This window comes from Nesoenas mayeri (genome assembly GCF_963082525.1).
Source record: "Nesoenas mayeri genome assembly, chromosome: 23".
NCBI classification, from domain to species: domain Eukaryota; kingdom Metazoa; phylum Chordata; class Aves; order Columbiformes; family Columbidae; genus Nesoenas; species Nesoenas mayeri.
In genome coordinates this window covers 5,944,983-5,965,330 of record NC_137574.1, presented here as the reverse complement: position 1 = coordinate 5,965,330, position 20,348 = coordinate 5,944,983, and the positions used below count along the sequence as shown (strand labels likewise).

Here is a 20,348-nt window from a genome sequence, read left to right as displayed (position 1 = left end):
CCCCCACCACCTGCCTGCCCTCGCCTCTCTGCAAAATGGGAAGAGCTCCAAGGTTTGAAGCATGGGGTGGGAGGCAGGCAGCAGCGCTGGCACGGCTCCACATGGAAATGATTAAACACTTGCAAGGGGTTGAAGGAAGAGCACCCAGTGCTCTGGGGTGTAGGGTTGGAGAACGTTGGCGTGTGAACCTTGCAGAGAGAGAGATCCCAGCGGCACCTGCATCCTGCACAGGTTCTGCCCCAGGACCAGCCCGCTCCCCTTGATTCTCCCTCGCAGTCTCAGGCAGTGCTCAGCACCTCACAAGTGGCAGAGAGGAGAAATCGTGGCCTGGGGCAGTTCACAGTGCTGATGGGCACAAGGAGGGCCAGCGACCAGAGGGATGTTGCTGCTGGGCCAAGGCAGGACAGAAGCCTCAGAGCCGCTCCCAGCCCGATCCCAGTAGCGCCAGCGCTCCTTATCACAGGGCCGCTGGGCAACGCATTGTTGCAGAGTGCCAGGTTGGATGCAAGGGGTCCTTGTCCAGGGTGGGATGGCAGAGCACCCATGGGGACAGCGGGGCTGCACGTCCAGACGTGTGTCCGGGCTCCTGTCTGCAGTGACAACATCGCTCACGCATACTGCCAAGCCACAGATGTGCCTTTTCTTGGTGTCAGGCTGAGTCCCTGGGGCAGTGGCAGCATCTCTGCCCACATGCTGTCCCCTGGCAGCAGTCTGCAGGGACCCTGTCAGGCTCAGCCCGTGCCCTCCAGCTGTCACCAGACACAGACACTGGGGTGCTTGTGTGCTGCCGGCACGCACTCTGCTGCCCACCCCGCTCATCCTCACCCAGCTGATGCTTCCCAGGGACGTCCCCTACTTCCCCCAGATCTGGGAGATGCCTCAGTGGGGACAAGCCCTGTGCCACCAGCCTGGTGCCCAGGGTACATGGAGTAAAGGCCAGTGCCTGGAGCACAAAGGCAAACTCTGCTCTGGTCTGAGGCTGGCGCTGTCTGGGGGGACCACCCGGAGCCTTTGCCAGACAGGGCCTTTGCCGCTGCACTGTGGCTGCTGGCAGCATAAGCAAGACCTGATGCCACAATGACAGGCATGCTGTCAGAGTTCCCCTTTCCCATCTCTGCTGCAGACTGGATGATCTGCCAGGGCCCAGGGCAAGGACAATCTCTCAGCCTGAGGGTCGCCCCTTCAGGAGGTGGTGGCTTGGCTGCACAGACCCCACGGTGCCACCCCAGCTGGGGCCAGCAGAGCTCTCAAGCGTTCATGGCCCCCATCCCCCTGCTCCTTGCGGTCGCCTTTGCTGCTTCACGGAAAATGTGATGACTCGGCAGCCCTGAATTTCCAGGCCTGGTTCCAGCTACTGGGTGGAGAAACCTTCTGCAGTTGTTTTTGGGTCTGGCACAGCTGAAGGCTTCACTGTCAGGGGGACCGGAGGGGAGATCTGGTGTCCCCAGCTGAAGGCGGACTCTCTCTCTCTGTCCTTGCCTGTGGTGGCACAGTGTCACCAGGGTGGCCGAGGGGAGGGCAGCACTGCCATGTAATGAGCAGGTTCATCTGTCCAGTTTGGAAGGCTGCAGAGCCCCATGGCGCCAGGGACAGGGCCTGGGTTTGGCTCCCACCAGCGCTTTGAGCTGTTTCCACCGCAGGCACAGCCCGAAGTCCCCGAGCTCAGGGAGCACAACCCTCCATCCCCATGGCCAGCCGAGTGCCAGGCCTGTGTGCCCTGTGATGGGCTACCAGCAGCATGCGCAGGCTGGGAAAGCCTCTGGGACACCTCCGAGTCCAGGGTGGCTGGAGATGGAGGTGACCAGCTTTGCAGAGAGGCTGGTGGCCACAGCGCTGGGGGCTGCAGGTGTAGTGGGTGTGCATGGGCTCAGCTCGCTTCCCAGCTGCGCAGAGTAGGCTCAACCCAAGTGGAATGTCCCAGGGCTCCAGCGAGTGGATTTGTCCTTTTGCTGGCCTGGAACTGCTCTTTGGGGTGCTTTGAAGCTAGAGTAGCGTGACTTTGACTCTGTATTCTGGGACAATCTCCTGCCTGTGTGACTGCAGGGGACAGTGCCTCCTGTCCACTGCCTCAGACACTTGGCGATGCAAAATCTCTTCCCAGAGTTTTCCTTGATAATCGAGGGTCTCTCCGGTCCCATCCCCCTGGGTCACAATTCTCAGCACACCAAGGCCCTCCATCCTAACCTCCAGCCCCTGCTTCATCACCCAGGGGCTCCTCCAGTTCAGCTCTGCCCTCACCTGTCACCCTCCAGGGACACCACATGGTCCCATCCGGCCCTGGCATCCCCTGCCTGCTCTGCCATCCCCAGCCATCCTCACCCTCCACGCTGCTCACAGCAGCGAACAGCACCCTGCTCCCACCCATCGCGGGGCCACCTCTTGCTCCACTATCGCAGGACACGTTGCCAGGCAGCCTGCACCCCACCACAGACCCACATGGGGACATCCTCTGAAAGCCTCTTTGCAAGCACATTTGGGGACCGGCCAGCTGTAACCTCCCAGATCCCGCCCCGGGCCCCCGGTTAAACCTGGCACGTCCAACTGCAGCGGGAGCTCCAGCCTCCTCCCAGCTGGCTGCAGCCGCCCAGCGCTGGAAAGGGGCCTTTTCAAACAATCCCCAGCCCACTGGAGACGGTAGCAGCCAGTCCCAAACCCCCCTCTGCCTCGGCGTGCGGAGGGGACTCCCTCCCCACCCGTCTGAGTGGCTCCAGCGTCCATGAGCGCCCGCCCCGCGCTCACTCCTGGGGCGGATGGCCAGCCCTGGGTCACAGGATATCCAGCAGCAGGGATGGGTGTCCCCAGCTGTCTGTGACACCGCTAATGGGTCAGCCCCATCATCTCAGGTGCTGCTGGACCTCACTCCAGCCTATCAGGGGATCTCTGAGCCAGAGCTTTTACCTGGGCCTGCATCACTTGAGCAGATGCACCACGGACATTTTTGACATCCAGGCCTCCCCAGAGCTGCCAGTATTAAGGATTAAATAATCTTGCCTACACTGGAGCCAAGACATTGCCCTCTGCTCCCACGCCGATCTCCATGTCCAGGGTGCAGGGAGAGGGCAGGTCTGGGGACAGAGTGACTTGAAGGGCCTGTGGTTGTTGAGCTGTCCCTCTCTGCTGGGGACATGGCTGAGGTGTTAACATAGGAGCAAAGGTGACAAACAAGCCCCCACTGCTGGGCTGATCCGCAGGGCCAGGGCTGCTTTACCCTCAGTCCGCTCCAGGCAGGGGACGGGGCCTCTGCAGGGACGTGACTGTGATCACGGACCAGGATTCCTGGCACCAGTCCCATTTGGCCAGGACCTGGGGAATTAACTGTGCCCCATGCAAAGGGAAGGGGACTCGTGCTCTGTCCCCATTCCCAGCTGGCCACATCAGCCTGGGGCTGTCAGGAAGTTTGGGGAATGGACCTGGGGTTGGAGATGGATCCTAGACTGGGGCCCTTGTGTCCCCCTCATTTATGTGCAGGGACAGGGCTTTCCCATGTTTTTCCCCAGGACTTGGGGCTGATCTGTCTGTCACAGGTCCCACCTGACAAACCTCTGAGTTTTTGTGGCAGGAATCTGCTGTTCTTGAGCCAGCTGGGGGATGCATCCCACCCTGACAGCTCGGTGTCTCACGTCAATAACCAGAGCTTGAACAGCCCCTCGGTGGTGGTTGTGTTGGCTACTGGGACCAACTCCCACGGCCACACAGGCTGTGCTGGCTGCCACGGTAGATGCATCACTGAATCTCTTCCAGCACTGTCCCAGATCCCCAGCGCTGATGTGAAGCCAATGGCATCTCCGCTCTGAATCAGAGCTGGCACCTCGCCATGCACTGCACAGACACAGCACAGCACCGCACAGACACGGCACAGCACCGCACAGACACGGCACAGCACCGCACAGCACACAGCCCTGCGCAGGGCTGGGGGACACCGAGTGCTCCCCACGGCAGCACCGCAAAGTACAGCCCCCACAGCCCACAGGCAGGCAGGGCACAGCTCAGACCCATCCAACCCCTCAAATGGACAAAGCGTGGTCCAGGCACCTTTGTACCCATGGATACAGTGCACAGGAACCTCTCACAATATGTGCACCCTGCTCCCCCCGGCTTCAATCTGCCCATCCCTGTGCCATGGGCATCACACAGAGGCACATGTCTCCCTCCTCACCCAGCACAACCAAACCTCCCATTTCCCATCAGCACCTCATGCAGGAATCCATGCATACAGAGCTAAAGGGTGCACGAGTATGCCGGCACAGAGGCAGCCACAAGGTGCAGAGCACCCCTCTCCACCGTCTGCCAATGCTCCCTCCAGCATCCCAGCCCTGCCTCCCCTTGCTGGGGGCTGGTTTGGGCACTCCCTCCCGGCTCAGAGCCGCCATCTGTCCTGTCCTGTCTCCTCCCCTCTCCTCCCCTCTCAGCACCAACTCCCACAACTCTGCAGAACTCCTGATGGCCAGGCTGGGCTCCAGCCGTGCAGAGACCCAGCCACAGCGAGAGCCCCCCCTCCAAGCCCCCCGGCACACAGCTCCCTGGCCGCAGCGCGCCCAGGCTCACACAAGGACAGCTGCAGAGTCACCACAGAGGGACGCAGATCCGCGGGAACAATAGCTGATGCACACAGCGAGAGGCACACACACACTCTGGACTTCTCCCAGCCCGGAGGCTGCTCTGCTCCTACCCGAGGACAGCTGGTGGGGCTGATGTGCAACGCGCTGGCATGCAACACCCGTCCCCACTGATGTCATCCTGTCACCCGCGCTCAGAAAGCATGTGGGGACACAGCCCCTCGCTGCCATGGGAGAAGGGGCTGGCTGGGGACAGCCGCTGCTAAGAAGCTACCCCAACCCCCCAACTTGTCATCCCTCTCATCTGCAGCCACCCCGGTCCCAATGAGGCCACCGCTGCTGCCGCTGCTCATCCTGTGGGTGTCACAGCTCCTGGGAGCCCTGGCAGAGGTAAGCCCTTGTCTCTTCAGCCCCCGGCTGTCCATGCAGGCTCTTGGATCCAGCTTGCTGGCAGCAAGGGGCTTTGCATAGTCCTACCCCGCTGAGAAATGACGGCATATTTCTGGGCTGCCTCTCCAGCCATGCAGCTGCACCAAATTAGCGACGTTTGCAATTACGAGCTGGCTCTTTCCTCTGCTTCCCGCCCCCCTCGCCATGCCCTCTCGCCTCAGTGCCTGGGATCCGAGCGTGTCGCTGCTGCCATGGCTGCAGGGCTCCTCGCCCCAGGAATTGGCTGGCTGCTCTTCCCAGGGATCTGGAACCCCTTCGCTCCCAAAAGCACTGCAGTTGGTGGGGGAGCCAGAAATGAGTCAGCCAGCAGAGCCAAGGGGGAAATAACTAAAGAACGATGATTGCTTCTCTGTGGCTTGTTGCGGGACAGGGAGTGGGCAGAGATATTTCCTTTAATGTGGAGGGAACTAGCCTCAACCTAAGCAGGGCACACCCTGCTCGCAGCAGACTGTGGGGAGACGGGTGTCCCACGAACGTGCTCAGCACCCACTGCGGCATGGGGGGTGCTGGATGCTCTGGAGCTTTCAGACTTTGCAGCCTGTGGGGAATGGCAGCTGGACAGAGGTCTGGGGTCCCTTCATCCTTCCCCCTACCATGACTGGGGGAAGCGGGGGAGCCTGCAGAGGGAATGAGACTGCCAGGGCCTGTCCTGAGCTCCTTTCTTCCCCACACCTTCCCCTTGTGCCCTGGCTGTTCTGGTGGGATGTCTTCCCCTGTGGGCATGGCCACATGTTGCTCTGCAGTCCCTGGACTCTTGTAGAAAGCCAGGGCAGCCCACAGGCTGCACCTGCTGAGCCTGTCTCCCTGCCTTAGCTCGGGGACTCACCTGAGATCTCCTGGGAAAAGGGGTCACAGTTCCCAGAGGGTCACAGCCCCTGGATGCCATGGCTGAGTGGGACATACCTGGCCAGCCTGACCCCTGGCCTGGCACAGGGCACCTCTTCCAGGTGATGGTCCCAGCTCAGGCCAGTTCACCTGCCCACTGTCTCACCTGACACCTTCAACCCCACAGGGCGAGGGATGCAACCAGACAGCACGGGCAGGGCTGGAGGGACAGGATGTGTCCGGTGATAGCGGTAAGTCAGAGCAGAGGTACCCAGGCTGCAGGTTCCTCAGCAGGAGCAGGAGGGGCAGGGTGAGCTCTGCTCTATGACAGTGACAGAGCCCAGGGAACGGCAGCAGATGTGCCAGGGGGGGTCAGTGGGACATGAGGAAAAGGTTCTTCACCCAGAGGTGCTGGACACTGAACAGGCTCCCAGGGAGGTGTCACGGCCCAACCTGACAGTGTTCAAGAAGAGACTGGACAACGTCCTCAGACACACGGGGTGACCTGTGGGGTGTCCTGTGCAGGGACGGGAGTTGGACTCCATGAACCTTGTGGGTCCCTTCCAACTCAGGACATTCTATGATTCTACAATACTGCAGGCTGCAGGTCATGAAGGGGAGGGAGTCAGCCCCGTTCTCTTTCAGCATGCAGTCTCATGGGGGTCACCATGAGAGACGGACATGGCTCCAAGCTCTCTCCTTCCCACAGAGCATCAAGTGGGCTCAGCAGCAGGACAGCTATAGGAACTCTATATGGAGCCCCTGCAATTGGGTGGGCAGGACCTTGCTCCACAAGGCAGCTCCACAGCTGTGCCGAGCTGGCCGGGGAGCGGCACAGCCGCACTCACCCTGCAGATGTGCTGGGGCCAGCGTGGTGCCCAGGCACTGCCCGTGCCCGTGAACACGCTCCCAGGTGATCTGTAGGCAGCAGCCAGGGCATGGGATGTGCCTGGATGTGGCTGTGATGTGCATAGTGGAGCTTATCTATGGGGACCTGAGCAGCATTGCGATCATGTGCCTCAGGGCTGGAGGATGCCTCTGGCCCCTTTTAGGTATTAGTAGATTTGTACTGTGGAGATGAAGAAGGTGATTGCTAAATGACAGATGGAGGCAGACGATGCAGTCTGTCGGAAACCTGAGAGGAGCAGACAAACAAGGGTGGAGAACTCATACCTTCATGAGATAAGAAAGAGTCTGCAGTGGCAGCAGACTCCAAAAATAGCATTGCGTGAACAGAAGTTGCATGTAGTTCTGAAACTCTCCAGCATTATGGGAAGTCCCAAAGCTGCCCCTGCCCCTGGGGCTTGCCCCACACTGCTCTTCATTTGCTGTGTGAAGGCAACCCCAGGCAGAGCCCTGGGGCAATAGCAGTGCTTGCTTAAAGCTTTCTTGCCCTGCTAGATCACGTCAGTCTGTTACAACATGTTGCACATCATAAATTTTAGGTGCTAATTATTACACAAATGTCTTATTAGCACTAGAGCTTCCTAAAGGCTGAAAGCAATAGAGAGCTCATTGCTCCCAGCAAGACTGGGGATGGAGAGCGTGTGGCGATCTGCTAGTGGAGGCACAGGGAGGCAGAGATGAAGCCTGCAAGGGTCATGTTGACAGCTTGGCCCCAACACACAGGCTCTGTCTGGCTCCTGTTTGTGTAGGTCATTCCTGAGCAGCTGTAAGGGAAGGGATTCAATACAACACCAAATAAGCAAAGCCCCGTGTGCCACTTCCTTGTCCCCAGATCCTCTCCATCTGGATGCCACAGCACTGGCCCCATGTTTCCTCCACATAGGCAGTGTCCTGCTCTTCCCATGTCACCTCTGCACCAATGAGGGCAAAGAACAGCAGAGGCACCAGGCACAGGGTAGCACAGCTGGTGCTTGAATGCCCTTGCACTGGGCTCTGCTCTGTGCAGGACAAGTCCTGGGCCAGTCAGTCCCTAGCAGTGGGTCTGGTTTACTTGGGTGCTGCGGGGACTCAAGCTGATTTCTTAAGTCTCCCAGTCCAGATTCAGTTCAGATCCATCTCAGCAGAGGGTGGGTTGAGGTCCCAGGGCAGGGACATCACCTGCAGCAAGGGTGGGTGGGCTGGGGAGCCTGGCCCTCCATGCTGGCCACCCAGCAGCACCACAGCTCCCTGCTGAGGGTTTTGGCTTTGCCTCTGCAGGGACCCTGCTGAACCTCAGCGTGAGTGACCATGGCCGGTCAGACTCCCTCCTTCTGTCTTGGGATGAGCCAGAGGGAGGTGCCGAGGGATATTCGCTCGCCCTCTCCTCCCTGGGGTCAGGCACGCCGCTGCAGAATGGATCTGCTGGACCCAACATCACCAGCTTCTGGTTCCATGGGCTGACCCCTGGCACGCGCTACAAGATTGAAGTGACAGCCCTGCTTGCCTGTATGGAGACCGCCAGCCAGACAGTCACAGCACAGACAAGTAAGGGGTTCCCCAGGCACTGCAGAGTCAAAGGGTCTCAGTGGTACTACCAATGACTGTCACACTGCTCTGGAGGGTGCAATGGTCCATGAGTTCATGGCGAGGTCAGATCTTTTGTCACTTTCACAAGAATTAGGGTCCTTACCTGGTCCCCAGGGCCCTAGGGGTCATTCCCTCATCCATATGGAGGGAGATCCTGCCCCTGCACTTTGCATGGGCAGAGTTCAGGCTATACCTTCTGCTGGGATAACGATGGACCAAACAATGACGTGGACTGCAAAGAGCTGAGGGCTAGAAAAAGTCACACTGGGAGGTCTAGAAAGAGCTACAAGGAAGTAGCATCTGCTTCATGATTTTGGCACATTTCTGTCCACCACTGGCTCACTCACCAAGTCTTGCTCTATACGCTCCCTGGCTGATACCAAGGACTGGGAGAAGCAGGCAGGGCTGGTGAGCCCACAGCTCAGGTCTTGCCTACATCACTCCAGAAGATCCTTAGATAAATCATTTCAGGTGAAGGCGGAAAACCTGGAAAAGGAAAGCAGAGCTGGAGGGAGGGGGTTGGTTAGCAGAAGGGATGGTGTCGGACAGCAGTGGTGGCTGCAGGGAGCAGGGGCTGGTCCTCATGGGAAGGCAGGTGGCAGGACCCACAGGGCCATCAGGAACAGAGGACCTGGCAGCAGATGAGCTCACAGGTAAGCGCTGATGGCTTCACCTTCTCAGCGCACACCTCGTGTGCTGTCCCTGACTGAGTGTCCCTGCTCATTTCACGGTGACTATGCAGAGACTGACCCAAAGGGGATGGTGCAGCCCGCACAATCTGGGAGACTGGGGGAGCTGGTAGGGACATGATGGGGCTGAGCTTGGGGTTTGGGTCCTGTGGAGCTGACTGGTATGACCTCACCAGGTGAAGGCACCGTCCCACCAGCCCTTGATCAACCTGTCAAGTCAGGCATTGCAACGCAACCAGCAAACACTGTGCCATGTCCAATGCAGGTCCCTCACCCGTCCGCAACCTGAGCCTGAGCAGCGGCGGGAGTTCTGCGGAGCTGCACACCTCCTGGGCACACGCCCACGGGCAGCGCGATGGCTACCAGCTTGCCCTCTACCACAGCGACTCGCAGACGCTTGTGAGAAATGTGTCTGTCCTGCCAAACGCCTCCACGTTCCTGTTTGACGGGTTGCTGGCTGGCAGTGAGTACGCCTTGAAGGTCAGCACGCTGGCTGGATCCAGCCAGGCGAGCACCACTATCCACCAGTGGACAGGTATGGAGTGATGGGTGTGCCTGCCGAGAGGGAAGGAATGGGAGAAAGGGTTGGCAGGAGGGATGCAGCGCCTGAGCTGTCTGGGCTGGCCGAGAGGGGAAGGAGGTGTCCAGGCTCAGGATGGGGAGTTGACACAGGATGGGGAACAGCTGGGAGTTTTTCACGTCCCCGCTGGCAGCCCAGTGTGCTTGGCCAAAGGGACAACTACACAGCTCAGTCCTGCCTTGTGGGACCTGCAGCTGGGGTTTCTGTCTCCACGTCCCCACGGGAGGAGGGCAGTCTGGGGATGCTGGCAGAATGCTGGTGGGAGCTGCAGAAATGTTGCCTTACCCAGGCTGCCACCCCTCTGCCCTGCAACCTGAAAGAGTGTGACAGTACAGAGGGACCTGTGTCCCCTGCCCGCCTGGGAAAGGATATCACTCAGCAGACCCCTGACAGATGTTAAGCCCCCATGCCAGCATAGAGAGCAGCTGTGGGCACAGGAGACCCTGGGGAGAGAGGAGGGTCCAGAGAGCCCCAGCGCTGAACCTCGCTGCCTCCTTCTTCTCCCCTCAGCTCCCTCCATGCCCACCCAGCTGCGGCTCAGCCCGGGCTCCAGCACCAGCCTCTTCGCCTCCTGGGAAGGTGCTGGAGGGGCTGCCTGGTTGCACTTCACGCTCCACAACCTCCTCACCCAGACAGTGGCCACGACGCTGTCGGCCAGGAGGGGCCTCACCAGCTTCACCTTCCAGCATCTCCGCCCTGGCACCCGCTACTGGCTCGGGCTGAGTGTCACAGCTGGGCCCTACACAGTGCAGGGGCCCAATGCCACTGCTTGGACATGTGAGTATGATGTCCAGGGATGGGGGGGGACCTCGGTGGCCCTGGTTTTCTCCTTGTCTCTCATCCTTGTCTCTGAAACCGAAGGTCTCCTGCCAGAGCCCTGGGTGCAGAGGGATATTATCCTGCTTGGATGTGGCCAAAAGCCACTCTAGGACCTGGGCCTGGGGCACTGCAATAGTGGGGCCACTGAGTCCCTTGAGCAGGTGAATTCCCAGTGCCAGGTTGCTTCTCCCTGGGGTGCACTGGGGTAAGCCTGTGGCCTGTCCATGAGGAGGAGGATGGGAGGGCAGCAGATCTCCCTGGTGTTCGGTGCAGCTGGGGCTGGGCTCTTGCATGCCTTGGGGCTGTCCAAGGGCAGCAGAGAAAACAGGAGGAAGGGGACAGCAGTTTATCTAGTTTGGACTGAAGGTTCCTGGAAATGGAACTTTGGTCGCCTTTGATGGCTGTCAAGGGTATATTTTGGTAGAACCTGATTTTGGCAGCATCCTGGTGGGTGACTCTAATGTCAGGCAAGGAAGCCTGCCCCTGGCTGGTCAAGAAATTGAGGTTAGCCCTTCCAGACCCCAGCTAGTTGCACCATTCAACCCAACTTCCTCCGTCTTCTGGCCTCAGGCTGACAAAGACCCCAACAGCAGGTGATTTTCACCACCACAGCCCTGGTTTGCTGCCAACACCACGTCCATAGCACTGTGAACAGCTCCAACCCTGACTTGCTCTCCCAGGTGTTCCCAGGAAAACCAGGGGGGGTAATGGAGAGGGCAAGCTTAGCGTCTAGGACAGAACAAGGCTCATGCTAAATACCAAGAAAGTGTTGGTCCTCTCTAGTGAGGAGCAGCAAATCATGCAGGTGCCAAGCTGCAAAGTCAGGGCTGTTGTGACCAGTGATTCATACTGTCCCTGGGCAGACACTGGTCAGGCTGGAAGGACCTGGGTGCCACCAGGTGACAAGTCTCCAGCTCTTGTTCTGCCTGCCAGTCTGGGAAGCTGCTCACTGCTGCCTCTGCAGCTGGGGTTTTGGAAGACCTCACACCCCCAGCTGGTTTGTTTCCACTGCAAAGTGAGTCTGAATCCACCCTGCCATTGCTGTCTACAGCTCTGACCTACCCGACCGAACAAACGTCCCCTGCGCCAGATGCATGAGCCAGGGGTGTCTGGCCAGGAGTTTTGTCTAGGCCAGTTCTTGGGAACATCAGCAAGGTCAAGATGGGACAAGAATGGAGAGGAGGGGGACTTTTAGGAATTTCCCAGCAGGGCTTCCAGCTTCATCTGGGCTCTGCTGGACAAGGCATGGCTGTGCTGGGGAATGGAGACAGAATGCTCCAAAAGGCTGTCTGAGGCTGGATGTAACCCTGCAGATAAGGAAGCAGGGAACAGGACTCAGGGGTGTATGGGGAAATCATAGTGTCTTGCTTGGCAGCCTGTCCCCTTTGACTGAGCGGGGCAGGACAGGACTGCTGCTGTAGACAACACCTTTGAGCTGACAGTCCTGACTACAGCAAAGACAGTGAGTGCTGGGGTGGGGCTCCAGAGCTCCCCATAACCCTGAAGCATGCGATCCTGATCTCTTCCAGACCCGCTGAGCCCTGGCAACGTGACCCTGAGCAGCGCGGAGGAGCAGAGCTCCTTGCAGGCTCGATGGCACACCCCGGCGGGAGAGAGGGACTTCTACCTGGTGACGCTGCAGGAGGGAGAGAACAGTGCTCCGACGAGGAACATCTCTGTCAGCGGAGACAACGGTCACGTCACCTTCCACGGGCTGAGCCCTGGGAAGCAATACTCTGTCCAGGTGACGGCGGTGGCTGGGCCTTACCGGGCATCAGCCCGCAGCACAGCAGCCTGGACACGTAAGCAGAAAGCGTGTCCTCTCATGGCCATTTCTACCATCTGATGGAGGGGCTGGTGCCCGGAGGGAAACTGGTGGGATGAGGAGGGGGATGGCAGCAGGAGCAGTGCAGTGGCACCTGGTCTCAAGGACGGGCTGTGGGTCAGAGCAGCAAAACCCACTGGGTGAACACAGAGGTCCTTGGCAGACTTGCGCCAGGCATGAACTGAGACCAGATCCCACCCAGTAACCTTTAGACTCGCTGTTTGGGCAGGTTCTAAGACAGCTTCTCCAGCTCTGCTCACAGCAGCTGGTCGGGTGGGTAGTGAAGTGCCACCAGTTCCCCAGAGCAGCATCTCCCTGTGCCCAGTCCCTCCTGGACAGCTCGCGGAGCAGCTGGTGCTCAGGTGGCCACCCCAGAGCTGCCACCCTGTGAAGGAAGGACTGGAACAGTGTGGGGAGGCACCACCCAGCCCCAGCACCCAGACCAGTAACGGGCTTTCCCTGCAGCCCTGGCTGCCTGTGTCTGAGGGGGGAAGAGCTGCAGTGTCATGAGAGCAGTCAGGCTGCCTGACACACTGCCACACACAGTGATGTGCAAGATCCTATCCTTGTCCCTTGCAGAGCCATTAGCTCCATCTGGTGTGAGTCTGTCCAGCCAGGGGAGCCCCTACAGCCTGCTAGCCAGCTGGGAGGAGGCAATGGGAGAGGGCTACCTGCTGGCCCTCAGCCCTTTGGAGCACCCTGTGAAGAACAGCTCGCTGCTCAGAGGTGTCACCAACTTCACCTATGAAGGCCTCCGCCCTGGGACTCTCTACACCTTCGACGTCAGCACCGTGGCTGGCCCCTACACCTCCGCACCCCGGCGCGTCACCAACTGGACATGTGAGTGCCACAGCCCTCACCACAGCCGGGCCCACGGTTCCCACTGGATCCTGCCCTTCCCTGTCGTGCCTGGGGGAGTGTGGTAGTGTAGGTCTTCTGCAGCTTCATGAGATAAAAGAGTAAAAGGCCCAGGAGGAAAGCAGAGGTACTGCTGGATATGTTTGACCCTGGTCTCTATCCCGGTCGCCCTGCACAGGGGTCAGCAAGGCCCAGTGCCCTCCTCCTCCCTTGGGCTGCCCTCCTGGCACTGCTCAGGGTGTATCTGCCCCCAGCCACCACCCTGCTCCAGACCATCCCACCCAGCACCTCCTCCAGCACCAGAGCCATCACTTCTTACCATGTCAGTTTAAACTGTATGTTGGCCCCATCCCTGCCAAACTGGTGTGTGGGTGTCAGCAGGGGCGATGGTGGCCTCTATAGACCCCACGGGTGGCCAGAGCCCCTGGATGTGGGTTTTCCCAGGGAAGGGGCTCCAGCTCCAGCACGTTTGGGGTTGCACTTCAACCTTGACCCCAGTCCAGGTGAATCTGTGACCACAGATTTTGCCTTTCCTAGATCCTTTGCCCCCGCAGCAGCTGGCCCTCAGCAACCAGGGCCACAGCACCTCTCTGCAGGCCTCCTGGAGAGCAGCTCCCGCTGACAGCACTGGCTACACAGGCACCCTCTGCGAAACCAAGTCCCAGAAGCAGGTCAGGAACATGACTGTGGGCAACAACTGGACTAACGTCACCTTTGAGGACCTGGTCCCCGGGCGACAGTATACACTGGAGATGGCTTCTGTAGCTGGACCTTACAGATCCCCTGTGCAATCAGCCACAGACTGGACATGTGAGTGTGTTACCCCTACTTCAAGCCTACTGCAGATTGCAACCATGGCCTGGCCAACGAGAGCAGAAAGGTCACGGCATGGAAGCAAAGCAGAGTGTAGACCATGCATGTGGAGTGAGGGGAGCCAGGGACAGGGATGCATAGACAGACGAAGAGTGAAAAGCCAACCAGAGCCACATTCAGCCAGGCCAGAAGTAAAAGAGTCTTCAGTGCAGGAGAAACCCATGGCTGAACGGAAAACATTTCTGAATGTCACCCAACAGGAAAGATGGGGACCTGATCCCGTGTTTGTTGTGGAGCTCAGGCAGTTGTGGCGTTTGATATGTCAGGGCTGATTTATGACCAGAGCCCACCAGGGGCAGGTGGTGGAGGGTGCCCAGGACAAACGTGTGCTGACCCCCAATCTGTGCTGTGGCAGCTCCACCATGACTGTCTCTCACCACCTGGGTGTCTCTCTTCCCTCAGACCCCCTGGCTCCAGCCGGTGTGACCCTGACCAACACGCGACGCCCGCTGGGACTCTCTGCCTTCTGGGACAAGGCTGCTGGTGATGTGGACCAGTTCCACCTCCAGCTCTACAGCAAGAGCCATTCAGCGCAGAGAAACATCTCAGTGGGGCCAAACACCCACAACTACACATTCCTGGGGCTGTCCCCTGGCATTCAGTACTTCCTGAAGGTGACCGTCCTCGCTGGCCCATACAGATCCTCATCACACTTTGCCACCGAGTGGACATGTGAGTGAGAAGTGTCCCCAGCCTCCTGCAGGGATGGGGCATCCTGGCACTGCCTGCAAGATTGGCAGTGACATGGATGTGTTCGGGTGGAGGGACGGCTCCAGTGAGACCTGATGCCCCCTGCCCCTGGGAACTGGAGCACATGCCAAGAGTTCAGTGCTGTGTGCTGGCTTCTGGGCCCCAAAAGACCCTTTTTCCCAGCTCAGGTTTTCCCCAGTCAAGTTGAACATTCTGCCTGGAGAACTCCTGATCTCAGCCAGCCTGGGATGGGTGGGAGAGGAATGCAAGAGAGGAAGCACAGAGATCTGTCTGGGCTTGCTGCTCCCTCTCCATGGAGCAGGGCAGTCCGCTGGAGAGCCGAGTGCTCTCTTCACAGTAAAGCACCTGCCGGCTAGCCGTGCCTTAGGGACATTGACAGACAGCTTACATGTCTCCCAGAACAACAGGAGAGCTGGCAGGCAGCTGCCACCACTTCCCCTCCAGCCCTGGGTAGGGATGCAGGCTGTCCTGGCTTCTCTAGTTGCTTTCCTCTACCATCTCATGGATCTCCATGCTGTGTTTCCCCCTAGATCCACTGTCTCTGGCTAATGTGAGTGTACAGCCTGGCCAGAGACCCCAGGAGCTACGTGTGAGCTGGGTGGAGTCAGGCGGTGGCAGAGACCACTTGGTACAGCTCTCGGTGGCTGAGTCCCTGTCCATCATCAGGAATGTGTCTGTTCCCCGTGGAGTCACCCAGCTTGACCTGGAGGGGCTGGTGCCGGGGTCCCGATACCGTGTGGAGATCATTTCTCAGGCTGGGCCTCATCGCACCTCGTCTCAGACTGTCATCAGCTACACTGGTAGGAATGCAGCTCTTCTGCACTGTCCTCATCCCTCATACCCAGCCTGGCTCTGACCTGGTGAGGGGCTGGGGACAAAAAGAGGTGTCTCAGGGCTGTTCTGCAGGCATGCCCTGAGACCATACCCCTGCGGCCCCACAAGTACCTGTCTCCTACTCAAGACGCTGGGTCTCTTATTGAGACACTCACCCATTCTGGGCCCAGCAGCTCCATGGGGCATGCTGTGAGACTGCCCCAGCACTTTGGGACAAGAGGGTCCCATGCCATGGTGGCAAAGCATGTTTATCCCCTGGGACACAGGGAGCAGCTTTGATATGGGAGCCACCTGCTGCTCTCAGCACTCTTTAAACAGCATGATAGATGCTCACAGTCCTGCAGGTCCCGGCTTCATTCCCAAAACAGAGTCAGTCCTGAGCATCCCATGTTTGTCCTCTGTAACGCTATTTCTCTCCCACAGTCCCACTACCTCCTCTTTCCCTGTCTGCAAGCCCTGTCAGCACTGCCTGGGCTCTGGCTGTGCAGTGGGAGACCCCTCCTGGGCAAAGGGATGGATACCTGCTCAGCGTGCACGAGGAGGGCTCTTCTTCACTGGCAAGGAACTTGGAAGCAGCGAAAGACAGCACTAACGTCACCCTTACACAGTTGGCGCCAGGAACTTGCTACCTTGTTGGGATCTGGGCAGTAGCTGGACCCTACCGCTCCCTCCCCAAGAACATCACTGGCTGCACAGGTGAGCACCCCTACCACCCACAGGGGACCTGGGTGGGAGCACTGCCAGGAGGTCCAGGGATCAATGTTGGCACCCAGGGAGAGGAGGGCCCCCTGCCCTGGCTCCTGCTGATGCTAGTCTGCTGTCATGTCCTTCCTCTTGCAGCCTCCATGTACCATGAGAGCACAGAGCTCTTGCTGGTTGCCTGGGGAAAGCAAGACTTCTCTCTGGAGATGGCTGTGTGTTCAGAACTGGACCTTTTTCTCTCTGACTCATGTGTCTGTCTTTCCTCACAGTTCCTGCTGCACCAACAAACCTGAGCCTTACCAACCCAGGCAGCTCCTCAGAACTTTATGCGTGCTGGAACAAGCCCCCCGGCAGGAGGGACCACTACCGCGTCGTTCTGTACAGCTTTAGCACCCAGGGCAGGGAGCGGGTCCAGACCTTGCGTCCAGATGCGCAGAACATCACCTGGACTCACCTGGAAGCAGGCAGCAGGTTTGCTGTGCAGGTCACTGCTGTGAAAGGCTCGTTCGAAGCCTCCACCACCAACATCACCCAATGGACATGTGAGTCTAATGGCTTGGGCTGGACACTCCACCGTGCCCCAGAGCCTCTATCTGAACCTTGCAGAGCACCCACTGCCACCTTCCCCATCCCAAACCAGCCCTGCTGTGTCTAGAGCTTCTACACAGTCATCCCACCTTTCTGCTCAGTGCCCACACTCCTCCCGTGACACAGAGCACATCCCGGCTGCCCATCTGAAAGGCTGTTCTACATCCCCTGCCACGTCCAGCTGCAAGCCCTGGGGACATTGTGCTCAGAGCCGTGTGCCCTGTCTGCCCATTTGTCCTCAAGCTGCTTGCTGAGACAGGCCCTGGTGACCAGCCTGCCCACCACTCAGTGCCATCTGGGTGCTGGAGTCCAGCCTGTGGCACTGCCAGGGCATGAGGAACCATGGGGCAGAGCAGTGGGTGGACACACAGGGCTGACTGTCTCCCCGTTGCTTTCCAGACCCCTTGGCCCCTGCCAGCCTCACCCTGGGCAGCCCCGCTGCCTCCATGCTGCAGGTCTCCTGGGCAGCAAACGGGCGAGAAGCAGAAGGCTACATGGTGGACGTCTATGACCCAACCTCCAGCAGTCGTGTTGGGCACATGGTGCTGGGTGCGGATGCCAGGAGTCACACTTTCAGAAAACTGAGCCCCGGCACCCACTACAGGGTGACAGTGAGAGCCACAGCTGGGCCCTTCCACAACAGCACCCCCAGCTCCACCCACTGCACGCGTGAGTATGATGCCCTCCTTGCAGCCACGTGTCCTTTACCAGATCTCCCCGTTCCCAGTTTAAATCAGGAGCCATACTGGTGCAGCCAGATCCTGCTTCCCTCTCCCACCCATCCGAGCACCCAGTGCTCATGCCCTGCCCAAGCATGACCCCCCACGGCCTGGCCACCCATGTCCCAGGCAGCTGTCCACAGGCAGCTGTCCACAGCCATCTGCAGGCTCAGGCAGCACCAGGGAGGAGGCAATCCCTGGGGGCAGCTGCCACAGAGTCAAGGGCAAAACCAGCCCTTGGGACCTGGCAGGGCTGACCCACTTCCTGCAGCACAGCAGGGCACAGACACGGAGCATCTCCTTTCTCTCGGCCTGCACGTGGCTCCTGGCAGTGACTCATGTTTCCCCCCAGGCCCACTGCCCCCGGCTGCAGTGCACTGGCTGGGCACGGGGCACCTGGACAGGCTCAGCGCGTCCTGGGGCGCCACAGCCGGGGGACGAGACGGCTACACGCTAACCCTGTACAACGTGTGGCTGGGCACTGTGGCAGCTATGACCTCACTTGGGAGAGACACGCACAACTTCACTTTCATGGGCCTGAGCCCAGGATACGAATACTCCCTGGAGGCCAGTGCCACGGCTGGACCATACCAGGCAGCGGCACCCAACATCAGCGGCTGGACACGTGAGTGCCTGGACGAGTGTCCTTTGCAGAGACGTGGGCAATGTTGCACAACTGGGCAGCACTGGGGAGGGATGAGAGGTCCTGATGCCTTTGGAGATGTGCATGTGTGCAACACGCAGCTGTTAGTGCACAGGCACACCATTACCCTTATGGACACACGGAGGTTCAGCTGTAGACTTGCACAAGTACATGATGACGTGCAGGGTTGCCCACACGGGGACATCCCCCCTGCCCATGCTGCCCCATCTCCCTGTATACAGGAGGGCTTGTGCCTTCTCTGACTCTCCATCAGCAGATAGAAATCACATTACCATAAGGGTTGACAAAATCAATCAGTGTAGTATAGCCAGTGGCTAATCCACAGTCCCCCCAGGAGAATGGATCTTTGCTCTGTAGATGCACTAATCCAACACTCCTCTCCACTCAGAAAGATTTTATGGCTGGACAGAGTATAGATGCTGTGCCAGTTTACCCGGGCAGCTGCACACCAGCTGGGTGCTGCACAATCCATATGCACGCAGCAGTGGCAAAGGTGTTCTGGCTGGGCTATGGCAATGAGGGTGACCTGGATGACGAAGGCTTGGCATGTGAGTGATCACAGAGGGTGAGCAGCATCAAAGGTGAGGAGGGATGGGGACAGAATAGAGAAAATTGAGGAGGAGGAGTGTGCTGGATGGAGCCTTTGTGTCCCAGCCCTCAGGGAGCATCTGTTCTGCTGCACAATGTCCCGTCAAGTGTGTTTCCTTCTGCACAGTCTCCAGTCACTAACATCAGGTCTGGTGACTCCCCAGGCCCACTGCCTCCAGCCACCGTGCGCTTGCTGAGCACGGGACACCCCGACAGGCTGAGCGCATCCTGGGGAGCTGCGCCCGGGGGGAGAGATGGCTACACACTGACCCTGTACCATGCACGGCTGGGCACGGTGGCAGCTACGACCTTGCTCGGGAGAGACACGCACAACTTCACCTTCATGGGACTGGCCCCGGGAAGCAAGTATGTGCTGGAGGTGGTGTCTATGGCAGGGTCCCACCGGACATCTGCAGGGAACGTCAGCAACTGGACATGTGAGTACCCTGTTTTGAGGGTGACAAAGGCTCATGGCAAAGGACATGGTCCCGCTGACCTTCATGGTAGACCCCAAGCCCTGCCTGAACCCAAGGGCACATCAGTGCCATAGCACTGAGCACGGCTGTGCCCACCCTCACCATCAGCTCCACCAGCCTGGATTAGACCAGCTACAGCTCCAGGGGCTGTGATTCAGAGGGGAAGCACGGAGGAGGGAGCAGCCAACAGGAACATTTGCCTTCCCCTCCCCTCCAGTGGACTGGGTGCTCCCTCCTCTCCCATCCCTGCGTGTCTCACTTCAGCTGGCACAGGGCTGTCTCTGCTCAGACACGCACTACTTAAAGTCTGCAGAAGCTGCTTTTAGCTGCCTCCAGGCTGGTGAATGCCGACATCCAGCCAGGACAAAGTTCCCTGTCCTGTGTGGTGCAACCCTTCTGATAACACTGCCAAGACACCCAGGCAATGTCCTCAGACCTTCACTGACATCTCCCATCCTTGTCTCTTTAGATCCCCTGGCGCCCCGTAATGTGTACATGACGAACCAGGGGTATCCCAACAGGCTGAGTGCGTCCTGGCGAGCTGAACCCCAAGGACAAGACAGTTACAGACTCCTCCTATACCACTCAGGATCAGGTATTGTGGCAGCCAACGTGTCTTTGGGGAAAGGCACCAGCAAATTCGTCTTTTCTGGCCTGGCTCCAGGACACAAATACCTGCTGGAAGTGGTGTCCATGGCGGGGCCCTATGCAGCCTCCTCTGGGAACATCAGTGACTGGACAAGTAAGTGGCAAGAGCTGGAGGTCCTTGGGTCATGCATGAGGCTCAGCCTTCCCCAGGCTCAGCACCAGGGGTGGGAAGGGGCTGGGCAGGGCTGGGATAATAGGTACGAGCTATAGGTACCACTGTAGTGATGGGACCATGGGCTGTGCCGCTCCTGGTGGAGGGGTGAGCAGGGCAGTGCTGCTGTCTATAGGACAGTCTTACAGCTGCGGTCGCTGTCTCAGGGCAGACCTCCAGCTGGTGGCCCTGATGTTGACACAAGCTGGGTCCTCCGGGCATGGGTGGCTGAACAAAGAGCAAGGGATCCCATGGCAGGAGTGCAGCTCTGGGAGAGGACACCCACACCCTGAGAGACCACGAGGCCTTTCAGCCAGGGG

At 59.1% G+C, this 20,348-nt stretch overlaps 1 protein-coding gene across 1 annotated transcript in view; it reads left to right on the top strand.

Moving 5' to 3' along the window:
- Positions 1-4,871: 4,871 nt before the first annotated feature.
- Positions 4,872-20,348, top strand: part of LOC308048944 (receptor-type tyrosine-protein phosphatase V-like) — a gene marked incomplete at its 3' end in the record, with an annotated part of 32,556 nt that continues 17,079 nt past the window's right edge. The window contains exons 1-16 of the mRNA XM_080358270.1: positions 4,872-4,946; positions 6,019-6,082; positions 7,995-8,261; positions 9,258-9,527; positions 10,083-10,349; positions 11,921-12,193; positions 12,796-13,056; positions 13,612-13,884; positions 14,350-14,619; positions 15,189-15,458; positions 15,916-16,188; positions 16,464-16,736; positions 17,182-17,451; positions 17,854-18,126; positions 18,918-19,190; positions 19,699-19,971. Coding sequence (XP_080214396.1) covers positions 4,881-4,946; positions 6,019-6,082; positions 7,995-8,261; positions 9,258-9,527; positions 10,083-10,349; positions 11,921-12,193; positions 12,796-13,056; positions 13,612-13,884; positions 14,350-14,619; positions 15,189-15,458; positions 15,916-16,188; positions 16,464-16,736; positions 17,182-17,451; positions 17,854-18,126; positions 18,918-19,190; positions 19,699-19,971 — 3,916 coding nt within the window. The 5' untranslated portion in view covers positions 4,872-4,880. The remainder of the gene's footprint in view (positions 4,947-6,018; positions 6,083-7,994; positions 8,262-9,257; positions 9,528-10,082; positions 10,350-11,920; positions 12,194-12,795; positions 13,057-13,611; positions 13,885-14,349; positions 14,620-15,188; positions 15,459-15,915; positions 16,189-16,463; positions 16,737-17,181; positions 17,452-17,853; positions 18,127-18,917; positions 19,191-19,698; positions 19,972-20,348) is intronic.